The sequence below is a fragment of the Cydia fagiglandana genome, chromosome 16 (genome assembly GCF_963556715.1).
Source record: "Cydia fagiglandana chromosome 16, ilCydFagi1.1, whole genome shotgun sequence".
NCBI classification, from domain to species: Eukaryota; Metazoa; Arthropoda; class Insecta; order Lepidoptera; family Tortricidae; genus Cydia; species Cydia fagiglandana.
In genome coordinates, this window is record NC_085947.1 from 9,960,783 (window position 1) to 9,988,752 (window position 27,970).

Consider the following 27,970-nt stretch of genomic DNA (forward strand, 5'->3'; position numbering starts at 1 on the left):
CATCATCAGATCAGCTCGATGGTACCATAATATTGCACTGTCATCCGATTTATACATGCATGCAAAATTTCAGCTCAATCGGAAACCGGGAAATGGCTCTTTAACTTGCAAGATTTGATTACAGACAACGGTCAGGTGAAACTAAATAAAAGCTTGTAATATATCAACCTATTCTGATTTAACACATTTGACATATTTTTACTGGTGTAGAGTTTGTGAAGTTAGGGCTTGTAGAGTTAGTAGCTTGGCTCTATTACAAGAGATCTGATAACTTTTCTATAGTGCGAGGTGCGAGGCTTATGGTTTCGCCTTGGCAACATTTTACATGAAAATGTTTTTGGTGGGATTATTAAGTAATCCGACACAGAATAAAAAATATACGTACCCGAGATACATTATTTAGCAATTTGAAATAATCGCACCATAAGACCTCTTTTGTTCCGTTTTAGTACAGAACACTAAAAACCGTCGCTATGCAACTTAAATATTTACAAAACAATGACATATTCTTCTATCAAAATATACATTTGAGTCTATTTCTTAGAAATAGGTACATTATTTCGAAGGATAGTTCATTTACCTACAGTTTTAGTATCATGGAACATTGTTATTTGTGTAAGTTTTTAGGAAAGGAATTTTGAAACCGCACGTACAATACGATGGAAGAGCACGAACTGAGAAAACTTCTAGAAACGAAGAACGGATGTCGAATTCCGAAGATGCTACCCTTACCAGATGTTCATTTTATGGATAACTTACCATTTACTCCGCAACCACCTTACAACCGGATCAAGGTATTTATCAACTTAGAACTCTTAGAAGACCTAAGGCCTGTGCACACCGGGTTCGTCTGCGTTGACGTGCACATGTGCGTTCTTAATATACATATCTATCCATATGAAGGGCCCTCCACACTCATGTGAATCACGGCGGCGGCGACACGACACTGCGAACGTAAGTGTGGCGTCCATTTGGCAGTAATTCACGCCTTCGCAGTTCGCGTTTTTGCCCGCGTCATGGCTCCACTACACGATGCGCCAACGTCGGCCAATCCAAGGGACGCAGCTATTCGGTAGAATGAGATAGCAATATCACTTGCTCCCTCTAACGCATAAATGCGTCCCTTGGGTTGGCCGACATTGGCGCGTCGTGTAGAGGAGCCATCAAAGGAGACGCGAAGCGCGAAAATGGCAAGACTCCACATTTGGCTCATTTGTGGCACAATAAATATTTATTTTATTTATATTAGTGGCGTGTGGCGCAGCTCAAACATTTTAGCGCACGTGCACGTCTACGCACACGCAGCCGGTGTGCTTTGGCCTTAAAGGTCTTAAAACAATAAGTATTAAACTTCCGACACACAAAGCTCGATTGTGATCAGGCTTAGCATGGGAGCGCTACGGCCTACGACGGTATCTCGAGTCACAGAATAAATAATAGTACTAAGTACAGAAGACTCACTCTCTAACAAAACGCGTCTGTTACGATCAGCACAGATATGGCCGCTAGGTGGCGACAGCGCCACGCGCGGCTTATGGCAAACCCCAAAATTGGGGCCGAACGGATGTACTTTTAGCTACCTGCAGCAAAGCGACGAAATCGCGGAGTGAGACACGCCTGCTCGAGTGCGAGATAGACTACCCGTGTTTCTGTGTGGTAACGGCACCAATTATGAGACAATTATGAAAAATGTGTGTGTGAGTTTTGTTATTTTACTGATACCTGTAAAGTTTGTACCGCTCTACGCGTAAAAGTTGTTCTATTCGTCTTTTTTTCTTTTGACGTGTTTAATTAAAGATACCTAGGTACTTACTGCAAGTAAGTAAGAAAATACACTTTATTGCACCACAAAAGAAAAATTCAATAACAAATGCAATTGTTTTTAACTTAATTAACAAATAAAAATTATAAAGAACATAAAGTTAGACCAAGAAAAGTCTGCAACTATTTTGATAGCATAGGTACGCTTCATACGCAGTGAAGTGTAATTTTAATATTTATACGACATAGTTTCTTAGAGGTTTGATGTTTAAAATAACACTTGCACTGCGTGTGATATCAATATCGTTGCAGACTTGTCCTAGTCTAACTCTATTTCATTTCTTTTAAAAGAGGCAGAAATTAATAAACGTCTAACTAAAGCAGCTGTACCTATGATTCGTTTATGGTAAAATATTGCCAGTGTTCAAAAACTGATATTAGGTGCCTAAATACTTATTTTACAGGATTTTTGGAGCCCATTATTAGGGTTGTTTACTATAACTAATACAATTAACTGTCGCGGCGCTCCTGTGCTAAGCCTGCAGGATTACTTTGCTAAACGTGTACCTACAGTCGCGATCAGATATATCGGGGCGGCTTAGGCGCTCACAAATATCTGAACACGCCTCTATTGTCAGGCCGTTAGAGTGCGTGTTCAGACATTGTGAATCGCTTGGCCGGCGACTGTACGTTCAAACCTGCAAACATAGCCTAGCTTTATAAGTAAAACAAGTTAAAGCTAATTTCACTGATATGTGTTAACTTTTTAAATATTAATATTAACGCCATCTCCTCGAGCGTAGGCTGAAGGTTATGGCGCCACTACGCCATCGCTCCAAACCAAAACATTGCACCATACCTTTGGCCTAGCTAGTCAAATGGCTTTCTAACAGTGTTAATCTTCTATCGAAAGATGGAAGTAAATTTACAGTGGCTACATAATTTACTTTGACACAAGGACTGAAAAACCGCAAAAGACCGGTAACCTAAAATAAAGGTATCAATTGAGTAGGTATCCAACAGTAATGGTACCCGAATAAAACGGCAAAATACTAGTACCTAAAATAAAGGTATCAATTGAATAGGTATCCAACAGAAACGGTACCCGAATTAAACGGCAAAATAGCAGTACCTAAAATAAAGGTATCAATAGAATAGGTATCCAACAGTAAGGGTACCCAAATAAAACGGCAAAATACCAGTATCTAATATAAAGGTATCAATTGAAAAGGTATCAAATAGTAACGGTACCCGAATAAATAAAATTCAATCGGTACCGTTAAGGCTAACGGTCTTCAGTAGGTAAAGGACCTTATGCCTTTTGTAATAAGGTCTTTGTTGTTTTATAGCTTTTCAGGACTGCGGATTTAGAAAATGATAACTGTTTTGGAATCCAAGATAGCGACCGTGCACTTTGTCATAAAAGTCATTATGGGTGTTTTAGGAAGTGCCGGTTTCGAAAATGATGACTATTTTGGAATCCAACATGTCTGCCGTGCACTTTGACATAAAAGTCGACATAGGAGTGCCGAGTCATCATTTTTGAATTCTGCACTCCCTAAAACCTATAAAACGACACCCATTATGACTTTTATGTCAAAGTGCACGTCAGACATCTTGGATTCCAAAATTGTCATCATTTTTTAATTCTGCACTCCCTGAAACCTATAAAACGACACCCATGATGACTTTTATGTCAATGATGATGATGATGATGATGATGATGATGATGATGACAATATAATTCACAAACAATCACATTGGGATCTGTGTACTTAGTGAAAAGTGAGAGGGAGACACGCGTTACCTCCCGCTCTCGCGAGTGGCCGGTTTGAAATGTTTGAATTGAGGTACCTATCAGATCAAAACGCTATAAGGTTTTTTTATTTAAGGGTACCGTTTGGACGGAAGCCTACATTTAACGGTACCGTTTGGGCTAAAGCTTATTTGGATACCTAAAGTATTGATATCAATATGGAATGCTAGTTTAACGGTCGGGTACCTATAAAAAAAACACCTAAAGGTACTTTTATTTAATGGTACCGTTTGAACGGAAGCTTGTTTGGATACGGGTACCGATTGATATTGGTACCGAAATGCTACTTTTAACGGTCGGGTACCTTTAAAAAGACCGGTCAAAACCGTTTTTAACGGTACCTTTTCAGTCCCTGCTTTGACAATCCGCCTCTATACACTCTATTCTCTTTGTAGTAGAAGAGCCGGCCGCAAATTTTCTAACCGACTTGATACCACGATGAAATACACAATGGGAAACCATAAAAGTGATGCTAAGTCCGAATTCGATAGTCTGCCACGGCGGAACTTGCCGAAAGTACGAAAAAGAAGGCCACTTCCGGTGCGAAAAAAGGGGGCTGATTTAACCCATCTGATACCGAAATAATAGTTATGGCAGCAGTTAGAAATTTACATGTAGACACATAAAAGCGAAGTCTGCCAGTAGTTTTTTAGCCGGAAGTGCTTGGCAGACGCTCTCAAAGGTGGTCAACGGGACCCCTAATTTAACCCATCTGATACCACCATGAAACCAATTCCAGTCGATAGGTATGAACCCTCATGTCAGGAATATATAAGTCTGCCAAGGCTATTCCTGCCGAAACACCTTGGCAGACGAGATTATGTAAGCAAGGTCGGCATCGGTTACCCTACACTAACCCATCTGATACCACCATGAAACCAATTCCAGTCAGTGGGTACGAACCCCCATTTTAGGAATATATAAGTCTGCCAAGGTTTTTCCTGCCGAAACACCTTGGCAGACGAGATTATAAGCAAGATGACCATCGGTTACCGTACACTAACCCATCTGATACCGCCATGAAACCAATTCCAGTCGGTAGGTATGAACCCTCATTTCAGGAATATATAAGTCTGCCAAGGCTTTTCCTGCCGTAACACCATGGCAGACGAGATTATGTAAGCAAGGTCTGCATCGGTTACCCTACACTAACCCATCTGATACCACCATGAAACCAATTCCAGTCGGTAGGTATGAACCCCCATTTTAGAAATATATAAGTCTGCCAAGGTTTTTCCTGCCGAAACACCTTGGCAGACGAGATTATAAGCAAGATGACCATCGGTTACCATACACTAACCCATCTGATACCACCATGAAACCAATTCTAGTCGGTAGGTATGAACCCTCATTTCAGGAATTTATAAGTCTGCCAAGGCCTTTCCTGCCGAAACACCTTGACAGACGAGATTATGTAAGCAGCATCCGCATCCGAGGGATCCGTATTTTGGAATTATACAGATTACGGACATTATTAATAGTTGTAGGCTTATTTATTACTTTATGCTTATACATATTTGTATATTATTATGTTATTAATAAAATATATTTATAATTTATTAAACCTAAACTTAATACATTGGGAATTCATTACCTGCTTACGGCAGTAGTAGGGATTAGTGGGTGAGTTCTGGCTCACTGAGCCAGGCCAACAGTCCCTCCCCTTTTTTCCCATGTTGAGGCCCTGCAACCTTGCCTTGAACCCAAACTTATGTCATTGTAGCTCGAATCTAACCTAATCTATTTTTATTGCTTTTAAAATATTTCAATTATCTACTTTTGCAAAGTTAAATGTCGTAATCTCTATTTCGCGAAATGGAATTTTAATGTGACTAATGTATGTGCAGTCTACTTAGTAATTGGGTTTAAAGATATAAAAACACACATTTTATTTCATATCCATAGTAACATCATTACTTATTCTGTGTACAGTGGAGAAAACGAATGAAATCATGCAATTTGATTTTGCTATTTTTAAATAAAGAGTAACCAAACAGTATTTTCCACAGTTGTTGGTAATGATACCATTTCTTACAATTTCTCTTCATGAACATTTTATGATACCTAACCTTCCAGTTTTCGCCCGAATTAATCAAAAAATTCACCAACACCATTTACACCAACCAAATAGAAAACGGGTCCGTGTCCGAATTCGCGATCTCGAGTCCGGGTCCGCGTCCGGGTCCAGGTTCAGGTAGAAGTCGAATTCAAAATCTTGCTTGTTTTGCCAGTGGGGTAACTTGCTTAACAATCAATTAGAAAAAGACAAGTCGTCGAGGAGTTCCGTTCTGATCACCATCAGCAATACCACTTCATCAAATGCCACTGTTCTTAATGTAAATCCTTGTTTGCCTGATAAAAATACAAAAGTCACTATACAATGCCATTCAGATTTGTAGAGTTCCCTCGATTCCTTATGGATCCCATCATTAGAACTTGACCTTGACGGAAATGTGACTTAAAAACCTAACGTGCTTAACAAACATAACGAAGAGGACAAATCCCCAAACATGAGCTATGCGTCGTTGAAGAGTTCCATTCTGATCATCATCAGCAGTTTCACTTCATCAAATGTCACAATTTTGAATGTAAATGCTTGGTTTGTTTATAAAAACACCAGTATCACTATATGTTAGGGTGGTTCAAAAAACATTTTTTTTTCCTAAGGGGCACCCCCTTATTTAGTTACACTTATTATGCTGATAAAATACACCAAGTTTCGTAATTTATCTCAACTACAAGGGGGTGCTTCACCACGTTGAAATTTTGTATGTTGTTTGAAACCCAAAAAAAAGAGTATTATTCAGAATTTTATTTAAATATCTGGTTTCACACTATTTGCACATGTGATGTATAAGTTTTGAAGTAGAAAAACATTTTCTTTCAAAATAATATCTTTTAAATCACACTTTCAAATAAGGTGAAAACTACTACTTACATAAAAATCTAAAAAAGAGTAACTTATTTTTTTTGGATTTCATACAATTTGAAGAATTTCTAAGTGTTTGAGCACTCCCTTGTAGTTAAGATAAGATTACAAACTTGGTGTATTTTGTCAACATAATAAATGTAACAAAATAAGGGGGTGCCGCTTCTTCTAGCTAGAGTTTGAATTTTTCCTATACAAACGTGAACCACCCTACTACTATATGCAGCACAACGTCCTGAGTGGCGCAGGCTGGTGCATGACAAAGTGCGCGATTTCGAGAAGCAACGTAAAGTTGACCTCGACACTAAACGCGATGATCTGAAAGCGCACCAGCCTGCTTCCATTCACTACCACTATGTGGCTGGTGTTCTCACGTGCCCTCAATGTGCGCGGAGGTTCACCTCCAAGATCGGCTATGTCAGCCATATTCGGGCGCACGAGCGCCGAGCTAACTAGGAGTCGAAGTGGTCGCCATGGTCGAAATCGGCCGGAAGGATCATCATCATCATTTCATTCACCTACAAGATTTGAAGAGTGCCCTCGATTCCTCATAAATCTCACCATCAGAACTGGGTTTTGACAAAGACGGAACCAATCTGTATGTATATACTTACAAGTTACAACTCAACTAAAAAAAGAATTTTCAAAATCGATCCCGAAATGACGGAGATATCAAACATTAAAAAAACCGAATTTATACCTCCTTTTTAGGGTTCCGTAGCCAAATGGCAAAAAACGGAACTCTTATAGATTCGTCATGTCTGTCTGTGCGTCTGTCCGTCCGTATGTCACAGCCACTTTTTTCCGAAACTATAAGAACTGTTGAAACTTGGTAAGTAGATGTATTCAGTGAAACGCATTAAGATTTTAACACAAAAATAGAAAAAAAAAAACAATAAATTTTGGGGGTCCCCCATACTTAGAACTGAAACTTAAAATTTCTTTTTCATTAAACCTATACGTGTGGGGTATCTATGGATAGGTCTTCAAAACAAAAATGATATTGAGGTTTGTAATATAATTTTTTTCTAAACTGAATAGTTTGCGCGAGAGACACTTCCAAAGTGGTAAATTGTGTGCACCCCCCCCCCCCCTTCAACTTCTAAAATAAGAGAATGACAAAACTAAAAAATGTATATGATGTACATTATCATGCAAACTTCCGCCGGAAATATCAAACTTGTTTAGCGGCGCTGAGCACTTTTTAAGGTGGGGAAAAAATGATAAACTCGAGACAGCGTAACGCGTAACACGCTGACGTCATGGGCGACGGACAATGTTCATCATCATCATCTCAGCCATAAGACGTCCGCTGCTGAACATAGGCCTCCCCCTTGGACCTCCATTCGTACCGGTTGGAAGCGACCCGCATCCAGCGTCTTGCTAGTCCGTGGTCTCCACTCGAGCACTTTTCGACCCCATCGGCCATCTTCTCTGCGCGCAATGTGGCCTGCCCATTGCCACTTCAGCTTGCTAATCCGGTGGGCTATGTCGGTAAGTTTAGTTCGTCTACGGAGCTCCTCATTTCTGATTCGATCACGCAGAGAAACTCCGAGCATAGCCCTCTCCATAGCTCGTTGAGCGACTTTGAATTTTGAGATGAGGCCGATAGTGAAAAACTACGTTTCGGAGCCGTAAGTCATCACTGATAACACACATTGATTAAAGACTTTCGTCTTGAGGCACTGAGGTATGTCGGACAAAAAGACATTACGTAGTTTCCCGAACGCTGCCCAACCGAGTTGGATTCGGCGGTTAACCTCCTTCTCGAAGTTGGACCTACCTAATTGGACTACTTGTCCTAGGTAGATGTACGAGTCAACAACTTCGAGTACCGAGTTCCCAACAGAGACTGGGATGGGCACAACATTGGCATTTGACATAAGTTTCGTCTTGTCCATGTTCATTTTCAAGCCCACCCGTTGTGAAACTCGGTTGAGGTCATCGACCATCATGCTGAGTTCCTCCATCGACTTTGCCATGACTACGATATCGTCGGCAAACCAAAGGTGAGTAATGTATTCGCCGTTGATGTTGATGCCAAGTCCTTGCCATTCCAGGTGCTTGAAGGCGTCTTCCATTACGGCAGTATACAGTTTCGGAGAGATAACGTCTCCCTGCCTTACACCTCTTTGCAATAGAATCACCTTCGCACTCTGCTCCTGACTCGGACCGACATGGTGGCGTAACTATACAAACACTTCAACACTTCGATGTACCGATAGTCAATATTGCATCGCTGAAGAGACTCAAGCAGTCTAGAGGCTAGTTTAGATCTCGTTCAAACCAATTTTCGGTGGAAGTTTGCATGATAATGTACATCATATATATTTTTTAGTTTTGTCATTCTATTATTTTAGAAATTAAAGGGGGGGGGGGGGTGCACACAATTTACCACTTTGGAAGTGTCTCTCGCGCAAACTATTCAGTTTAGAAAACAATTATATTAGAAACCTCAATATCATTTTTGAAGACCTATCCTTAGATACCCCACACGTATGGGTTTAATGTAAAAGAAATTTTAAGTTTCAGTTCTAAGTATGGGGGACCCCCAAAATTTATTGTATTTTTTTTCTATTTTTGTGTTAAAATCTTAATGCGGTTCACAGAATACATCTACTTACCAAGTTTAAACAGTTCTTATAGTTTCGGAAAAAAGTGGCTGTGACATACGGACGGACAGACACACATACAGACAGACAGACATGACGAATCTATAAGAGTTCCGTTTTTTGCCATTTGACTACGAAACCCTAAAAAGGAGGTATTAATTCGGTTTTTTTAATTGTTTGATATCTCCGTCATTTCGGGATCGATTTTGAAAATTCTTTTTTTAGTTGAGTTGTAACTTGTAAGTATATACATACAGATTGGTTCCGTCTTTGTCAAAACCCAGTTCTGATGGTGAGATTAAGGAGGAATCGAGGGCACTCTTCAAATCTTGTAGGTATACATATAGTAGTAGGGTGGTTCACGTTTGTATGGGAAAAATTCAAACTCTAGCTAGAAGAAGCGGCACCCCCTTATTTTGTTACACTTATTATGTTTACAAAATACACATAAGGGGCACCCCCTTAGAAAAAAAAAATGTTTTTTGAACCACCCTAACATATAGTGATACTGGTGTTTTTATAAACAAACCAAGCATTTACATTCAAAATTGTGACATTTGATGAAGTGAAACTGCTGATGATGATCAGAATGGAACTCTTCAACGACGCATAGCTCATGTTTGGGGATTTGTCCTCTTCGTTATGTTTGTTAAGCACGTTAGGTTTTTAAGTCACATTTTCGTCAAGGTCAAGTTCTAATGATGGGATCCATAAGGAATCGAGGGAACTCTACAAATCTGAATGGCATCGTATAGTGACTTTTGTATTTTCATCAGGCAAATAAGGATTTACATTAAGAACAGTGGCATTTGATGAAGTGGTATTGCTGATGGTGATCAGAACGGAACTCCTCGACGGCTTGTCTTTTTCTAATTGATTGTTAAGCAAGTTACCCCACTGGCAAAACAAGCAAGATTTTGAATTCGACTTCTACCTGAACCTGGACCCGGACGCGGACCCGGACTCGAGATCGCGAATTCGGACACGGACCCGTTTTCTATTTGGTTGGTGTAAATGGTGTTGGTGAATTTTTTGATTAATTCGGGCGAAAACTGGAAGGTTAGGTATCATAAAATGTTCATGAAGAGAAATTGTAAGAGATGGTATCATTACCAACAACTGTGGAAAATACTGTTTGGTTACTCTTTATTTAAAAATAGCAAAATCAAATTGCATGATTTCATTCGTTTTCTCCACTGTACACAGAATAAGTAATGATGTTACTATATATGTTCAGAATATTATTTGAATAAACTTAGGATAGGATACTTAGGATAGGAAATAAAATGTGTGTTTTTATATCTTTAAACCCAATTACTAGTACTAATAGTAGTACTAGTGCCCTTGCAGGGTGTCACATGTAAACCCACCTACTTATAAGCTCCACCTAATTATGTGTAATGTGATTTGCAATAAACATTTTGAATTTACTAAGTAGACTGCACATACATTAAATTCACATTAAAATTCCATTTTGCGAAATAGAGATTACAACATTTAACTTTGCAAAAGTAGATAATTGAAATATTTTAAAAGCAATAAAAATAGATTAGGTTAGATTCGAGCTACAATGACATTAGTTTGGGTTCAAGGGAAGGGGAGGGACTGTTGGCCTGGCTCAGTGAGCCAGAACTCACCCACTAATCCCTACTACTGCCGTAAGCAGGTAATGAATTCCCAATGTATTAAGTTTAGGTTTATGAAATTATAAATATATTTATTAATAACATAATAATATACAAATATGTATAATCATAAAGTAATAAATAAGTCTACAGCTATTAATAATGTCCGTAATCTGTATAATTCCAAAATACGGATCCCTCGGATGCGGATGCTGCTTACATAATCTCATCTGTCAAGGTGTTTCGGCAGGAAAGGCCTTGGCAGACTTATAAATTCCTGAAATGAGGGTTCATACCTAACGAATAGAATTGGTTTCATGGTGGTATCAGATGGGTTAGTGTACGGTAACCGATGGTCATCTTGCTTATAATCTCGTCTGCCAAGGTGTTTCGGCAGGAAAAACCTTGGCAGACTTATATATTTCTAAAATGGGGGTTCATACCTACCGACTGGAATTGGTTTCATGGTGGTATCAGATGGGTTAGTGTAGGGTAACCGATGCCGACCTTGCTTACATAATCTCGTCTGCCATGGTGTTACGGCAGGAAAAGCCTGGGCAGACTTATATATTCCTGAAATGGGGGTTCATACCTACCGACTGGAATTGGTTTCATGGCGGTATCAGATGGGTTAGTGTACGGTAACCGATGGTCATCTTGCTTATAATCTCGTCTGCCAAGGTGTTTCGGCAGGAAAAACCTTGGCAGACTTATATATTCCTAAAATGGGGGTTCGTACCTACTGACTGGAATTGGTTTCATGGTGGTATCAGATGGGTTAGTGTAGGGTAACCGATGCCGACCTTGCTTACATAATCTCGTCTGCCAAGGTGTTTCGGCAGGAATAGCCTTGGCAGACTTATATATTCCTGACATGAGGGTTCATACCTACCGACTGGAATTGGTTTCATGGTGGTATCAGATGGGTTAAATTAGGGGTCCCGTTGGCCACCTTTGAGAGCGTCTGCCAAGCACTTCCGGCTAAAAAACTACTGGCAGACTTCGCTTTTATGTGTCTACATGTAAATTTCTAACTGCTGCCATAATTATTATTTCGGTATCAGATGGGTTAAATCAGCCCCCTTTTTTCGCACCGGAAGTGGCCTTCTTTTTCGTACTTTCGGCAAGTTCCGCCGTGGCAGACTATCGAATTCGGACTTAGCATCACTTTTATGGTTTCCCATTGTGTATTTCATCGTGGTATCAAGTCGGTTAGAAAATTTGCGGCCGGCTCTTCTACTATTGCTAATATACTCGTATAACCCATAGAGGGTTATTATTAATGTAGTTTTTAAGCCCTATCACACTAACATTATAGTGTGAACACTTCATATATGTAGGTACTAAATAGGTATGTTTTACTCTACCTGATTATGAATGAGTTTTTCACGTATTAGGTACATCTACACCAGCGGTCGGCAACCAGCGGCCCGCGGGCCGAACCTCTCACTTATTACATTCAAACCGGAACATCATCTTTGTTTTCTGAATTTTTAATATTTGTACTTGTTCAGGAGAAGCAAAAATTATTCCGGCAAGTCTTGGAAGAGAAAGCGTCGGAGAGAAAGGTTAAAATCGCTCGCGTCCCTCTGCCACGCCGCGAACGTGACCGACTCGAGCTGGTGCAAGAACGATACATCGCCTCGCTCAAGGAGTGTGCTAGTAAAATACAGCCACCCGCCATGCTCAAATCATGGGAAAAAAGGATTATCAGCCTCGTGCCGGCCAATCTACGTAACGCATTCCCCTACTTCACAGAAGAACTATTCAATGAAAGCAAGTCCGAGTGGAACAGAGACCTTCATGACCACGGTGTGAAAACTGTTATTCGTGATGTGCCCGGCGTCTCACGCAAAAGGTATGAAGAACCACTATTTAAATTCAATGGGATTACCCCTAATTATGAAAAAATGCTCAAGTTTCGTACAAAACTTCAAGTTGGCTCTCTAATTTTACATCCTTTTATACGACTTGTTGTTGAGTCATCAGAGAAAACTTTTCCACCATACATCATATGTTTGAAAAAATATAGAGCTATGGGACCATTGGATTTGAATGAGTTTCGAGCAAAGATTATGGAAGAAATCAAGCGTGCAGATTATTTAGTATCCAGTACTTGGTACGCAATACTTGTAAATTGGTTGAAAAATCCGAGATGTCTACGGGGTATGCAGCCTAAACGGATTTCGAAATTTGTACGTTGCGCTACAAAAATGATTTCAATGCAAATACAAGAACTAATGCGCAGATCTATAGATGCAATTATTAACGCATTGAAGGATCCAGATTCCGTGCCCATTTTAAACTTGGCGCTAGATTTTGACGGAGAATTTGTCTATGATGAGACTCTGGAAACTGTCTATCAAACTTTTCATGACATAGCGGATGCAATATCAAATATATCTCAGCGATTAATGCCAATCGAACAGTATCTTCGATTACCTTACGATTTCGATGCTTTACCGGTTCAATATAACCATTGGTTGAACTTTGATGGACATGACAGACTGCAAAAACAATTACATGTTGTATTTGATCCGCTTGTTAAGTATTTAGAACAACTTCGTTTACAATATGACATGCTTTACGGTGCTCCAGCGAAAACAGCACTCTTAAAATTTATTAAAGATGCAATAACCTTCGAAGAATCTCGCAATAAGATATTGTACTTTCAGAGTATAGATTCAGATATTACTGCAGTATTAGAAAATGAATACTTTAATCCTTCCGTGGTATGTCAACTAAGAATGATAGCAGGATTGAAAAGGAAGGCCTTAGAATTCATAAATGATATCATAGCAGGAATAGTGAAAACACATATGGCTGAGAACGACAGCATTTGTAATGAGTTTGAAATCATTAAAGCTAAAGCGCTTGCTGAACCTAAATCAGCGGCTGAATTAATAGAACAAGGTGTTTATATTTTATACGCTAAAACTGTATTAGTTGAACAGTTGAAAGAAAGGATATCAAGGCAAATAAATATTATTTCCAATCTTCTTGAAATGACATCTCTCTCGCCTGAACATGTAGCATCTAATACGCGAACAGTTAATTGGTTAAAAGACATAAAACCTATATTCGACAGAAACGCCGCTGCATATGAAGAAATTAAAGGGGAAATGGAAGATAATCTACGACGTAAAGTAGCGTATATAAACAAAGAAGTAGCGGAAATGCTTCCTTACTTGGAGCAACTTGACAATATGGATGACATTGATCATACTTTAGAGTATCTTGAGTATTTACGCAAATTTGCCTATCGTTTGGCTGACTGTGATAAAATAGTTGAATGGATAAATCACGAAGAAAAAACATTTAAATTTCCAGTTACAAATTTTGCTGACTTAGAAGAACTTAAAGAGTACATATTGCCATTCTATAATCTTGTTCATCTTGCTCATAAGTGGAAACGTAGTTATTATACTTGGATGGACGGAGTATTTGAATATTTAGATCATGAACAAATTGAACAAGATCATGATTTTTACTACAAAGAATTTTTGAAGCTTTCTAAGGCATACCGAACAAAAATTAAACAACAGATCGCCGAAGGAAATGAAAGAAGATTTCAAGGATTACCTGATGATTTAGATGTGGAGAATGTTCCGGCTCCTATGAAACTTTGCGCTCAGGCGGTTGCTGAGCTCAAAGAGTGGCGTCCGAATGTACAAATGGCACATATAATGTGTAATCGAGCTTTAATGCAAAGACACTGGGATGAAATGTCGTCTATAGCTGGATTCGATCTGACCCCTACTGCAGGCACCACTTTAAGAAAAATAATAAATTTTAATCTTTGGGCTGAAATTGACGAATATGATATAATTAGTGTAGCTGCAACGAAAGAGCTGGCATTGATAACTAATCTAAATAAGATGATAGCCGAATGGGCCGATATATGTTTTAAAACTAGCCCATACAAAGACACTGGTATTAATATATTATCTGGGCTTGATGACATTCAAAGTGTTTTAGACGATCATATACTTAAAACGATAGGTATGAGAGGTTCTGCATTTGTCAAACCATTTGAAACCCAAGTACGCGCGTGGTACGAAAAGATTGTAAGAGTTAATGCAACTGTTGATGAATGGGGAAAGGTTCAAAGCCAATGGCTATACTTGTTACCCATATTTTCTTCAAAAGATATTGTAGCGCAAATGCCGGAAGAAGGTGTCATGTTTGTTGAAGTGAATAACATATATCGAAGATACATGGGGAGTGTTGCTAAGGATCCTCATGCTTTAGAAATAGCAGGAGGATTGGGCGTTTTGGAATCATTTAAACTTGCGTCCGCCATGTTAGAAAAGATTAACGACGGCGTTAACAATTATTTGGAAAAGAAACGACTCTATTTTCCGAGATTTTTCTTTTTATCGAATGACGAAATGTTAGAAATACTATCTGAAACAAAGAACCCACTCAAAGTACAGCCTCATTTAAAAAAATGCTTTGAAGGGATAAATAGATTAGTTTTTGACCCGGTATTTAATATATCAGCTATGATATCAATGGAAGGAGAGCAAGTAGAGTTTCTTGACACCATAAGTGTAGAAGCTGCAAGAGGTTCTGTAGAAAAGTGGCTTGTGCAAGTAGAAGAACAGATGCTTAAGGCTGTTAAAATGGAAACGGAGCTGTCCTATTACGAATATCCAACTTTAGGGCGTGTGGAATGGATACTATCGTGGGAAGGTATGGTGGTACTAGCTGTATCTCAAATTTACTGGGCAGTCGATGTTCATGAAGCTTTAGCTACGCATAAGCTACAAGAACTTGAAGCTTTTCATAAACATTTGAGTAAGCAACTGAATGAAACTGTTGCTGTGATTAGGCGTACTGACTTGACAAAGCTTAGCACTATTACTGTAAAAGCACTTATTGTAATAGATGTGCACGCAAAAGATGTAATCTTTGAACTTGTCGGTAAAAATGTTACAGAAGTGACTGATTTTCAATGGTTGGCACAACTGCGTTATTACTGGGAAGAGGAGAGGGTATATGTTAAAATTATTAATGCTACTGTAAATTACGCTTACGAATATTTAGGGAACTCCGATAGGTTAGTAATAACTCCTTTGACGGATAGGTGCTATCGTACCCTGGTTGGTGCGTACTACTTACACTTAAACGGAGCTCCTGAAGGTCCAGCCGGAACTGGAAAAACAGAAACTACAAAAGATTTGGCCAAAGCACTTGCTGTTCAATGTGTAGTGTTCAATTGTTCTGATGGCTTAGATTATAAAGCTATGGGGAAATTCTTTAAAGGCTTAGCGTCATGTGGTGCATGGGTGTGCTTTGATGAATTTAATCGAATAGAAGTAGAGGTGTTATCTGTAATAGCTCAGCAAATTTTATGTATTGTTCGAGCAGTGAGAGCAAAGGTAGAGACATTTGACTTTGAAGGTACTATACTGACTTTAAACCCAGCTTGTTATGTGTGTATTACAATGAATCCTGGCTATGCGGGAAGATCAGAACTACCAGATAACCTGAAAGTACTATTTCGTACTGTAGCTATGATGGTTCCGGACTATGCAATGATAGGAGAAATATCTCTGTACTCGTTTGGATTTCTAGACGCTCGAAATTTATCGGTAAAAATAGTTACAACATACAAACTTTGCTCTGAACAGCTGTCTTCTCAAAATCATTACGATTACGGAATGAGAGCAGTTAAAACCGTATTATCAGCTGCCGGCAATTTAAAAAGAAGTTTTCCACATGAAAATGAAAGTATATTACTCCTGAGATCAATAACAGATGTAAATTTACCGAAATTTTTATCGTTTGACGTACCTTTATTTGAAGGCATTATTTCGGATCTTTTTCCAGGTATAACATTACCAAAACCCGACTATGAAGCTTTCTTGGACGCCTGTCGACATACATGCCAACTTAATAATCTACAACCCGAGGATTGCTTTTTATTAAAAATAATTCAAACTTACGAAATGATGATAGTCAGACACGGGTTCATGTTAGTCGGTGATCCTTTTTCTGGTAAATCAATGACATTAAAAATATTGTCAGAGTCACTGACTTTAATGGAAGAAAGAAATAAACCAGGAGGCTGTGCATGCACCTATAAAGTCCTTAATCCTAAAGCCGTAACAATGGGACAACTATACGGCGCATTTGACCCCATTTCATATGAATGGACCGATGGTATTGTAGCCACAATGTTCAGAAATTTTGCTTCTGAAGACACACCGGAAAGAAAATGGATTGTATTTGATGGTCCCGTGGACGCTGTATGGATTGAAAATATGAATACTGTTCTGGATGATAATAAAAAACTGTGTTTAACGTCTGGCGAAGTAATGGCCATGTCAAACGTAATGTCAATGATATTTGAAGTAATGGATCTTTCACAGGCTTCTCCGGCTACAGTATCTAGATGCGGTATGATTTACATGGAATCTTCTTCACTAGGATTCGCACCATTTTATACATCTTGGTTAAACACGTTAAACCCTATATGGTATGAAGAAAACGAACAATACATTCATGATATGTGTGAATGGCTGCTTGATCCACTTGTGTATTACGTTCGAAGAAATTGTAGTCAGTTGGTAACCGCTGGAGAAGTTAATTTGATAATAAGTACTCTTCGTCTCATTGAAATGCTTATGGATAACGCCATTGAAGGGGAAGAAGATACAAGATATACACGTTGTTGGTTTCTAGCCTCTCTGATGACTGCATTGGTGTGGGGTGTGGGTGGAATATTAAATACGGATTCCCGTGAAAAATTTGACGATCTCGTTAAAGAGTATTTTAGAGGTGAAAAGGGGATACCACACAATATAGAACGTTTAGATGTTTCTATTCCTTCTGAGGGTATGATTATTGACCATTATTACATGTATAAGAGCAAAGGCTGTTGGAAGCCGTGGCCCGATTTTGTTAAAGCAGTTGTTGTTAAAGAACAAATTAATCTTTTACAAACTGTGATACCTACATTAGAGGCGGAGAAATTTATGTTTTTATTAAAACTACATACAAAATTCAACCGACCTTTAATGGTGATCGGACCAACCGGAACTGGGAAGAGTTTTTATGTTCAAAATTTTTTAATGACTAGAATCGACATGGAGAGATACACACCAGGTTTTATAACATTTACAACCACGACGTCAGCGAACCAAACACAAGAATTAGTGATTTCTAAATTAAACAAACGAAGAAAAAATATTTACGGTCCTCCAAAAGGAAAACTAGCCATTATATTTATAGATGATATGAACATGCCCGCTAAAGAGGTGTATGGTGCACAACCAGCTATTGAATTACTCAGACTTTATTTTGACCAAAAGCATTGGTATGATTTAAAGACTACAGATAAATTGTATCTACTTGATACATTCTTCTATGGAGCCATCGGCCCCGTCGGTGGCAGCCGGCAGTTGATATATCCAAGAATGTTGCGTCATTATAATATTTATTCAATAAATGAGTTTTCTAAGGAAAGTATGACGAAAATATTTACTACTCTTTTACAACTTGGTTGGAAGAGAAACGGATTTGGTCAAGATACTCAACCAACAATAGTGAATATAATTGCAGCTACAATGGAAATTTATGAGCAAGCTGGTCAGGGGTTACGACCAACGCCTGCTAAGTCCCATTATATATTCAATTTAAGGGATTTTTCAAGAGTCATTCAGGGTTGTACATTGTTAAGAAAGGAATCGGCTGAAAGTAAAAAAACTTTTGTAAGAGTTTGGGTACATGAAATAATGCGTGTATTTTATGATAGACTTGTAGACGAAGAGGACCGCACTTGGTTTTATGACCTTTTAAAAAAATGTACCCGCGACTTCATGAAGGATACGTTTGAATCCGCATTGGATACGTATGCCAATGAGAATGGTGAAGTGACGCAGGAGACCATCAAAGCTATGATGTTTGGTTGTTACTTAGACTTGGACAGTAGTGAAGGCGAAAGGCGTTACGATGAGTTGCCTTCTAAGACAGTGTTTCTGAACATTGCTATAGCTATGTTAGTTGAATATAATAGTATGCACAAAGCAAAAATGAACATTGTATTGTTCGATTATGCATTAGAACATTTGTCAAAAATATGTCGTCTACTGTCCATGCCTTCAGGGAATGCTTTACTCGTTGGTGTAGGTGGTTCGGGTCGTCAGTCTCTGACACGGCTAGCAGGTACAGTATTAGGTCAAAGTGTTTATCAACCAGAAATCACTAAAGCTTACAGCGTTAAAGATTGGCAGGATGATGTGAAATTAGTCCTTCGAGAATCAGGTGGTCTTAATAAAGACACTACATTTTTGTTTACTGAGAGTCAAATAAAGGAAGAAGTTTTTATTCAAAACTTAGACAGTTTGCTTAATTCGGGGGAAGTTCCTAATTTATATGGTTTAGATGAGAAGCAAGAAATTCTTGAGTTAGTGCGATTGGCAGCACAAGGCGGTAACAGAAATTTAGATATAGGACCTCTTCAAATTTTGGCTTTTTACATTGCAAGGTGTAAGGCAAAATTACATTGCGTATTATGCTTCAGTCCGATCGGTGGCGCGTTCCGATTAAGATTGAGGCTTTATCCGGCATTGGTTAATTGTTGTACCATAGATTGGTACGACAGCTGGCCAGAAGATGCGTTGACAATGGTCGCTCATCATTATATGGTGAAAGTTAATGTACCTGATAATGTAAAATTGGCTGCTGTTGTAGCATGTAAACAATGTCACGTGGACGCTCGCAAAGTATCTGCAGATTTCTATAGCCAGTTTCGCAGAAAAACATACATAACATCTGCTTCCTACTTGGATCTAATTAAGTCATTCACGTCGTTAACTAACAAAAAACAAAGGGAACTAAAAACAGCTAAACTTAGATATATGAATGGGTTAGACAAACTTGGTCAAGCAGCTGAAGCTGTGGCTATCATGCAGCATGATTTAAATGAGCTGAAACCCAAACTCATTGTTATGGCTGAGAAATCAGTGAAAATGATGCAGGATATAGAAAAAGAAACAGAGATTGCCGACAAAGCCGCTGCACAGGTTAGAGAAGATCAAAAAGTTGCCAATGTACAAGCAGCAGCTGCAACAGAGTTGAAAAAAGATTGTGAAGCAGATTTAGCTCTAGCAATGCCTATCTTAGAAGATGCTGTGGCAGCTTTGAACACGCTTAAACCAGCAGATATAACTATAGTGAAATCAATGAAAAATCCTCCAGCCACTGTCAAGTTGGTTATGGCTGCAGTTTGTGTTATGAAAGGTATACCTCCAGATAAAATTCCGGATCCTGACCATCCAGGAAAAAAAATAATAGACTATTGGGGGCCGAGTAAAAGAATATTAGGCGACATGGGTTTCTTAGAATCTCTGAAAAATTACGACAAGGACAATATACCTATCGAAACAATGAGAAAAATTAGAAAAGAATATTTGCCCGATAAAAACTTTAAGCCCCATATAATTGCCAAGGCATCTGCTGCCGCTGAAGGATTGTGTAAATGGATTATCGCTATGGATATGTACGATGCAGTTGCTAAAGTGGTAGCTCCAAAAAAGGCTAAGTTAAACGCCGCGGAAAAAGAGTTCGCAGAAACTATGGCCTTATTGGAGGAAAAAAAGGCAATGGTTGCTCGCTTAGAAGCTAAACTAGCTGAGTTGAATGAAGCGTTGTCGGAAGCAAACATTCAAAAGAAAGCTCTTGAAGATGAAGTACAACTATGTATAGATAAATTATGGAGAGCTGAAAAATTAATTGGTGGGTTAGGAGGAGAGAAAGTACGCTGGACCGCTGCTGCTGAGAATTTGCAATTGTTATACGATAATTTAGCAGGAGACATATTGGTTTCATGTGGAATAATTGCTTATCTAGCTCCTTATACATTACCCGTGAGAACTGCTATTACAGAGCAGTGGCGCCAACTAGTAATCAAACTTGATATGCCACATTCTGAAACATATGTCCTTAAAGACGTCTTAGGTTCTGATATTAAAATACAGAATTGGTGCATTGCGGGGTTACCAAGAGATGCTTTTTCTATTGACAATGGCATTATACAAGACAATTCTATGAGATGGTCATTACTGGTAGACCCACAAGGACAAGCAAATAAATGGGTCAGAACAATGGAAAAATCGAATGATCTTCAACTTCTTAAGTTTACAGATGGCAATTATATGAAAGTCATTGAAACTTGCTTAGAATATGGTAAACCTGCTTTGATTGAGTGTATCTTAGAAGAGGTAGAGGCACCATTAGACCCAGTGTTATTGAAAAATACTTATATGCAAGGAGGTAAAGAATTCATTGCACTTGGCGAGAACGTCATAGAGTATCATCCCAATTTTAGACTTTATATGACTACAAAACTACGAAACCCTCATTATCTTCCTGAAGTATTCAATAAAGTAACTCTAATTAATTTTGCTCTTACTAAGGATGGCTTAGAAGATCAATTACTCGGAATTGTAGTAGCTAAAGAGCGCCCTGACTTGCAAGAAAAACGTGAAAAGCTCATAGTTCAAGGCGCAGCTAATAAAGCCGCCCTCAAAGGTGTAGAAGATGATATTTTGCGCACCTTACAAGAATCTAAAGGCGACATTTTAGAGGATGAATCTGCTATAGAAGTTTTAGATTCGTCTAAATTACTGGCTATTGATATAATGAAAAAACAAGAGGCTAGCTTGGAAACTGAAATAGTTATAGAGAAGTTTCGACTTGGATATAGACCGATAGCTTCACATTCCGCAATATTGTATTATTGCGTCACAGAGCTGCCGAATGTAGATCCCATGTATCAATATTCATTGACGTGGTTTATAAATCTTTACATTATATCGATTGAGAATGCCAATAAATCGAAAGATTTGGATAAGAGATTAAAATTTCTGAAGGACACATTTACTTATAATTTATATAGCAATGTATGTAGATCATTGTTCGATAAAGATAAACTTATGTTTTCTTTTATTATGTGCTCTAAAATGATGCTGGCTGCAGAGGAAATGCAATACGATGAATTAATTTTTTTAATAACCGGAGGGATTGCCGTCGAGAATCCTCTGGTAAAACCCAAAGACTGGATACCAGATAAAGCTTGGGATGAAATATGTAGACTTGATGACGTGCCAGCTTTTCGGGGTGTGAAACAGGATTTTGTAAGTCAGCTAGATATATGGCAAGAATTTTATGATGATTTAAACCCACATAACAAACCTTTGCCTGGTAAGTGGGATAAATTGAGCCCTTTTCAAAAGCTCCTAATAGTAAGAGTATTAAGGCCTGATAAATTAACAATAGCAGTTTCTGAATTTGTAGAACGGCAATTGGGTCGTAATTATATCACACCGCCGCCCTTCGACATTGGAAAATCTTTTGCAGACTCCAACTGCCTGGCTCCTTTAATATTCATCCTTTCACCGGGCTCAGATCCTATGGGTGCACTTATAAAATATTGTGAAAAAATGGGTTACTCTAATAGGTTCAGTTTTATATCATTAGGGCAAGGACAAGGGCCGATAGCTAAAGCAATGATAGAAAAAGCTCAATTAGAATCAGGATGGGTATGTTTACAAAACTGCCACTTAGCTGTGTCTTGGCTACCTACACTCGAAAAAATTATTGAAGGTTTTGACTTAACTAACACTGATCTTGGTTTTAGACTTTGGTTGACAAGCTACCCTTCTGACAGATTTCCTCAATCTGTTTTACAAGTGGGTGTAAAGATGACCAACGAACCCCCGACTGGGCTTCAACATAATTTAAATCGGTCTTATATTTCGGAACCATTAAAAGAACCAGAATTCTATGAAGGTTGTCCGGGAAAAGATAAAACTTTCAGCAAACTTTTGTATGGTATAAGTTTCTTTCATGCAGTGGTACAGGAAAGAAAAAAATTTGGTCCCCTAGGTTGGAATATTCAATATGGTTTTAACGATTCAGACTTTCAAATATCCGTTCTGCAGTTGCAATTGTTCTTAAATCAGTATGAAGAAATTCAGTATGTGGCCATAAAGTATTTAACAGGTGAATGCAATTATGGGGGTCGTGTCACCGATGATTGGGATAGACGGCTTATTACTACGATTTTAGACAACTATGTTAATCCAGGAGTTGTAAACGACCCTAACCATACGTTCTGTGACATTGGACCACAGTACGGCCTCCCTCGCAGATGCGAGTACCAAGACTATTTAAAGCATATTGAATCCGTTCCTGTAAATCCGCCTCCGGAGGTTTACGGTCTGCATATGAATGCGGGAATAACTCGTGATTATGCTATATCTATGGCTCTAACTGGAGCGTTAGTACTCGTAGAAGGAACAGACAGTGGGGGCGAAGGTGGAAATACAGAAACGGTACTAGTACACATGGCAGGGGAAATATTGTCCAAACTTCCTTCGATGTTTGATGTTGAAATAGCTCAAAAAAAATATCCCGTGGATTATAATGAATCTATGAATACAGTACTAGTGCAAGAAATGCAAAGGTTCAATAAACTACTTGCTGAAATACGGAATTCTTTGCGAGACTTACAAAAAGCTGTTAAAGGTCTTATTGTGATGTCTCCGGCTTTAGATCTTCAAGCTAACGCGATGCTACTAGGTAGAATACCAGGTAACTGGAGCAAAGTGTCGTATCCTAGCCTGAAGCCTTTACCTAGTTACGTTACAGATTTTATAGACAGATTGAACAGGTTACAGACGTGGTACGACCAAGGCAAACCGCCTACGTTTTGGCTCTCAGGCTTTTTTTTCACACAAGCTTTTCTAACTGGATCGGTCCAAAACTATGCTAGGTCTAAAAAGATACCAATAGATTTGCTAACGTTTGATTTCAATGTTCGTCGCGTAGATTACGAAACAGAAGCTGCTGAGTACGGAGTTTACGTAGAAGGTCTTTTCATGGATGGCGGCCGATGGGACAGAAAGGAATACGCAATAGCCGAACAGTTCCCAAAAATATTGAATGATAACATGCCCGCAATTTGGCTATATCCGATAGTAAAAGCAGAATTCCGTGAATGCACAAGATACAAATGTCCTCTATATAAAACATTAGAAAGAAAAGGCGTTCTGGCGACCACCGGACATTCGTCCAATTTTGTGTTACCATTTTTCTTGCCTTCCAACATGCCGTCTGCACATTGGATTAAACGAAGTGTTGCCTTAATACTGCAGTTGGATAATTAGACAGTCTTTTAAAATAATGAACTAAGTTTATGCTTGCTTATTTGTTGTAGCAGGCTAGAGTTATACCAAGATAATCTGACGTGATTTTGATAGCACAGACTGTATGCGTCACTAGCGACCCGCCCGGCATCGCACGGGTTAATAAATTATACCGGGTCAAGCAGATCGTGTCAGTAAAAAAAGGCGGCAAATTTGAAAAATGTAGGCGCGAAAGAATATCATCCCATAGAAAATTTGAATTTCGCGCCTTTTTCTACTGACAAGATTTGCTTGACCATCTATAATTGAATTAGATCAAGACATAGTCTGCAGCGATTTTGAGAGCACACGCAGTGCAAGTGTTATTTTAAACGTCAAACTTCTATGAGATTATGACGAATAAAATAACACGCATTGCGTCTTCTATCAAAATCGTTGCAGACTTTTCTTGGTCTAACTCCATAGGTAACCTCTACACCTTCCTCAAGAATCACCCTATGGATAGTGAAAACCGCATGAAATTTCGGAGTTCATCGCGAACATACAGACAGACGCGACGGGGGGGTCTTTGGTTTATAAGATGTACATAGTGATCGTTTCATAGAAAAATGTCGTTTAAATAACACTTGCACAGTCTGTGCTATCAAAATCGCTGCAGAGTAATCTTACACAATTAAAATTGTCCCGTCTCCAGTCCAGACGGGTCCAGACTTAATACTATAACGCTCTAGGTTAGTTTTAACCTTCTAATCTAACTAAGCTATTATAAAATTTATAAATATTAATAACGTAACTACACGAACAATACAATAAATACCTAGTACGTAATGTTTTAATACTTATTATTTGTAATTCATGTCTTATTTTTTTGATAAATAAATAAATCATGGTTATAGAATAATGGCTGTATTTTTAACATTTACAAATTCAAAATAAGGAAAGTAAATAAGGATAACTACATTATTATCATTCACTTTTGCTCGTTATTATTGCCATTGACTTGTTCTTTTTGCTTTAGAAGTTCTCGTCGAATGTCTTCGGTTTCAACAAGTTTTCTTCTTAATTTCAGCATTATCGCGGTATTTCGTTTCTGGAATTTAGTATTGTTTGATTAAAAGGAAAGGCCGCTTCTTCATACAAACTTAGTCCCCATTTTCGTCTCTGGACATTGACATTATGGAAAATATTATTACATAATTTGATGTAAATTTGATTTTGTTTGACGACCCAGTACCTAAGAGCATTTATGGTTGTTATCTATGTATTTAAGTATTTATATATTATATAAGTATATCGTCGTCTGATTACCTACAACACAAGCCTACTTGAGCTTACTGTGGAACTTGGTCAATCTGTATAAGATTGTCCTATAATTATTTATTTATTTATAAATTAAACATAGGCGTTATCCAGGTAGTTATGAAACATTAAAATTTCCGAAAGCAATCTACCTACTGTGATTGCTTTCGGGTCACATCTCTTAATGGCGTCTCTCTTATTAGGTAGTATTAGCCTAGTAGCTGTGGGTAGGTTACCTTTAATACGACACAGGCCTGCTCAATGGCATGGCTTTCAGCGTCCAGCACGGCAGCCTCCCGCGCGCGCTGGTCGTTCCTCGCGGCCACAATCTTTAGTTTTTGACGCTCCGACTCCAACTCTTCGGCTTCCTTTTCCCTCATCTCTTTCTCTCGTACTTCAGATAGCGCACGTTCTAAGATATTGTATATTGGGTAAGTTAATGTTAAACACTGATTTAAACTACAAAGGTGATGTAGTATATCACAATATTACATGTAGGTAAATATAACTAAAACAAGTTATTGATATAAATATGTGGGTAGCCGCTCGCGCTTGACCATGTTTTTAGTTTAAAATAAACCGCCATTGAAGTCACATCGTGTTTCTTTCTATCGCCCTTTACGTAAGTACATTTCATTTGGCGCAGTCGGTAGGATACGAACCTATTCGCTCCCAAAGAAATGAAAAATTGAAATGAACGTGCAGTGAAGTGAAACTTTTGAAGAGAATTTACTATAACTGAAGAATATTTAAAAATTCAGCGGAAATAATTCGTGTAGTGAAATTTTGGTACACTTATACCTTGTGGTGTCCAGATAAACATTCATACAGTCCTCTAGGGATGACTTCGGATAGTATATAGGTGCATTTCCTAATTTTAGCTACGCCCATTAACTTATATCTCAGGACTTACGGGCACTAAAAATGGTACTAGTTCAGCGGTGTCACTCACGAATTCAATTCAAGCCAATCGTGCAGTCTAACGCAACTAGTTGCGGCCAATCGCGTTGTAGAGGTGTCTCTATGCTGTACTGGCCCCCGTTCATAGCCCAGTCTTTAGGCCAGTCCTGAGATATACGTCAAGGCTACGCCTGTGCCAAATAAATATCTACTTCGAAATAAATTTAAACGCATATTATTACTTAAGATTAAATCAAAACGACCTACCCTTATCAAACAAGACATAATATCCTTCTCGGTGAGCATTCAAATGCTCTACGTGACTGCTGACCTTACTTGTTTCTGAACTTGTACAAATTTTTATCATAGCTATTTGGTGGCATGCGTTGGATATCTGCGATTTTGATTCCTAAGTAGATAACAGAAGAATAGACATGGACGACATGGTAAATTAAAAGAATAAGAAGAAATAATTAATAATCTTCCAGGTGGTCGATTTCATTTTCATCTTTTACAAGTTGACATAAAAGCTTACCTCTAACTGTCCAATAAAAAACTCTAATTCAGATTTAATTGCAGCAAGTTCTTCAGAAAGACTACTGCCCGTTATACGAAGTTTGCCTACGTCTCTTTCTGTATTCATCTTTTGTTTTGTTACTGAAAATATGTTGAATGTTTATTTTCACCATATAATGAACATATACCTATTCAGTAAATATGATAGGGATCTAACTAAGGTAATGGTATATAATTAAAAGTAACCTGATGTTAGTTTATTTTTCAGAATATAAATTTTGTCATTCATATTTTGTGTAATTTTTCTATTTTCTCTAAACGTTTACTAAATAAAATATCGACTCGACCAGAGAGACTCGACGCGAGATACCTACTCGACGACATACTACATCTAGCATAAAATATAATTTAAATTTGGCGCCATTAAAAAAAATAACACTATCACAGAATAAATATAGATGGTCAAGCAAATCTTGTCAGTAGAAAAACGCGCGTAATTCAAATTTGCTATGAGACGATATCCCTTTACGCCTACATTTTTCAAATTTGCCGCCTTTTCCTACTGACAAGATTTGCTTGAACAAGTATAATACATATTTTCTCCAATATGCTCGGAAATGTTCACCTTACTGTAGCAAAAATACTACGGGAAGTTCTTCGTTAATGTCAAACTCTAATTAAAAAGCATCAAACTATCGCTGTCCTGTTCTAGCGGACGGGAAGTAAAAAAACACTACAGTAATAACTTATTAAGTAGCTAACACACTACCGCACCGCACCAAGGTCATTGTGGGACGCACCCATAAGTAAAAGGGAGAAAGCGACATCTCTTTCTCCCTCTTACTTATGGGTGCGTCGCACAATGACCTTGGTGCGGTGCGATAGTGTGTTAGCTACTTTACTGTAGTGTTTTTAAAGTTGCTAACACACTATCGCACCGCACCAAGGTCATTGTGGGACGCACCCATAAGTAAAAGGGAGAAAGCGATATCTCTTTCTCCCTCTTACTTATGGGTGCGTCCCACAATGACCTTGGTGCGGTGCGATAGTGTGTTAGCAACTTTACTTTTTAATAATAAAAAACGCAAACGGCCAATTATTATTGCCGCGAGCCGCTTCTACACGACCCGATCAGCTATGATTTCACGTGTATGATCGTGCGAATACTGCTTAATAAAATCAAAGATTATTTTTATATTTTTTTTAAAACTCATCCGTGTTCATAAAGCTTATATAGTTTGTCAAAGGACTTTCTCATTTCAAACATAGACAAAAAGAATCATACTATCTTTGTCTTACACTAGTACCAGCACCCAAAAGAAAAGGATGGGTATAGTTTTCCTGGTTCTTACTGA

General features: G+C 38.4%; 3 protein-coding genes across 3 annotated transcripts in view; 2 read left to right on the plus strand and 1 right to left on the minus strand.

Moving 5' to 3' along the window:
* The window catches only part of LOC134671946 (microtubule-associated protein RP/EB family member 1), a 186,975-nt gene that overhangs the window by 153,902 nt on the left and 5,103 nt on the right, over nt 1–27,970 (plus strand). The window lies entirely within an intron of this gene.
* Nucleotides 660–24,705, plus strand: LOC134671951 (dynein axonemal heavy chain 12-like). Its single transcript, XM_063529834.1, has 2 exons — nt 660–794; nt 12,258–24,705. The coding sequence occupies exons 1-2, from the start codon at nt 660–662 to the stop codon at nt 23,919–23,921; spliced, it is 11,799 nt and encodes a 3,932-aa protein (XP_063385904.1). The 3' UTR covers nt 23,922–24,705.
* LOC134672320 (uncharacterized) lies at nt 24,832–27,208 on the minus strand. Its single transcript, XM_063530215.1, has 4 exons — nt 26,635–27,208; nt 26,367–26,508; nt 25,436–25,611; nt 24,832–24,990 (listed from the first exon to the last, which is right to left on the minus strand). The coding sequence occupies exons 1-4, from the start codon at nt 26,740–26,742 to the stop codon at nt 24,871–24,873; spliced, it is 546 nt and encodes a 181-aa protein (XP_063386285.1). The 5' UTR covers nt 26,743–27,208; the 3' UTR covers nt 24,832–24,870.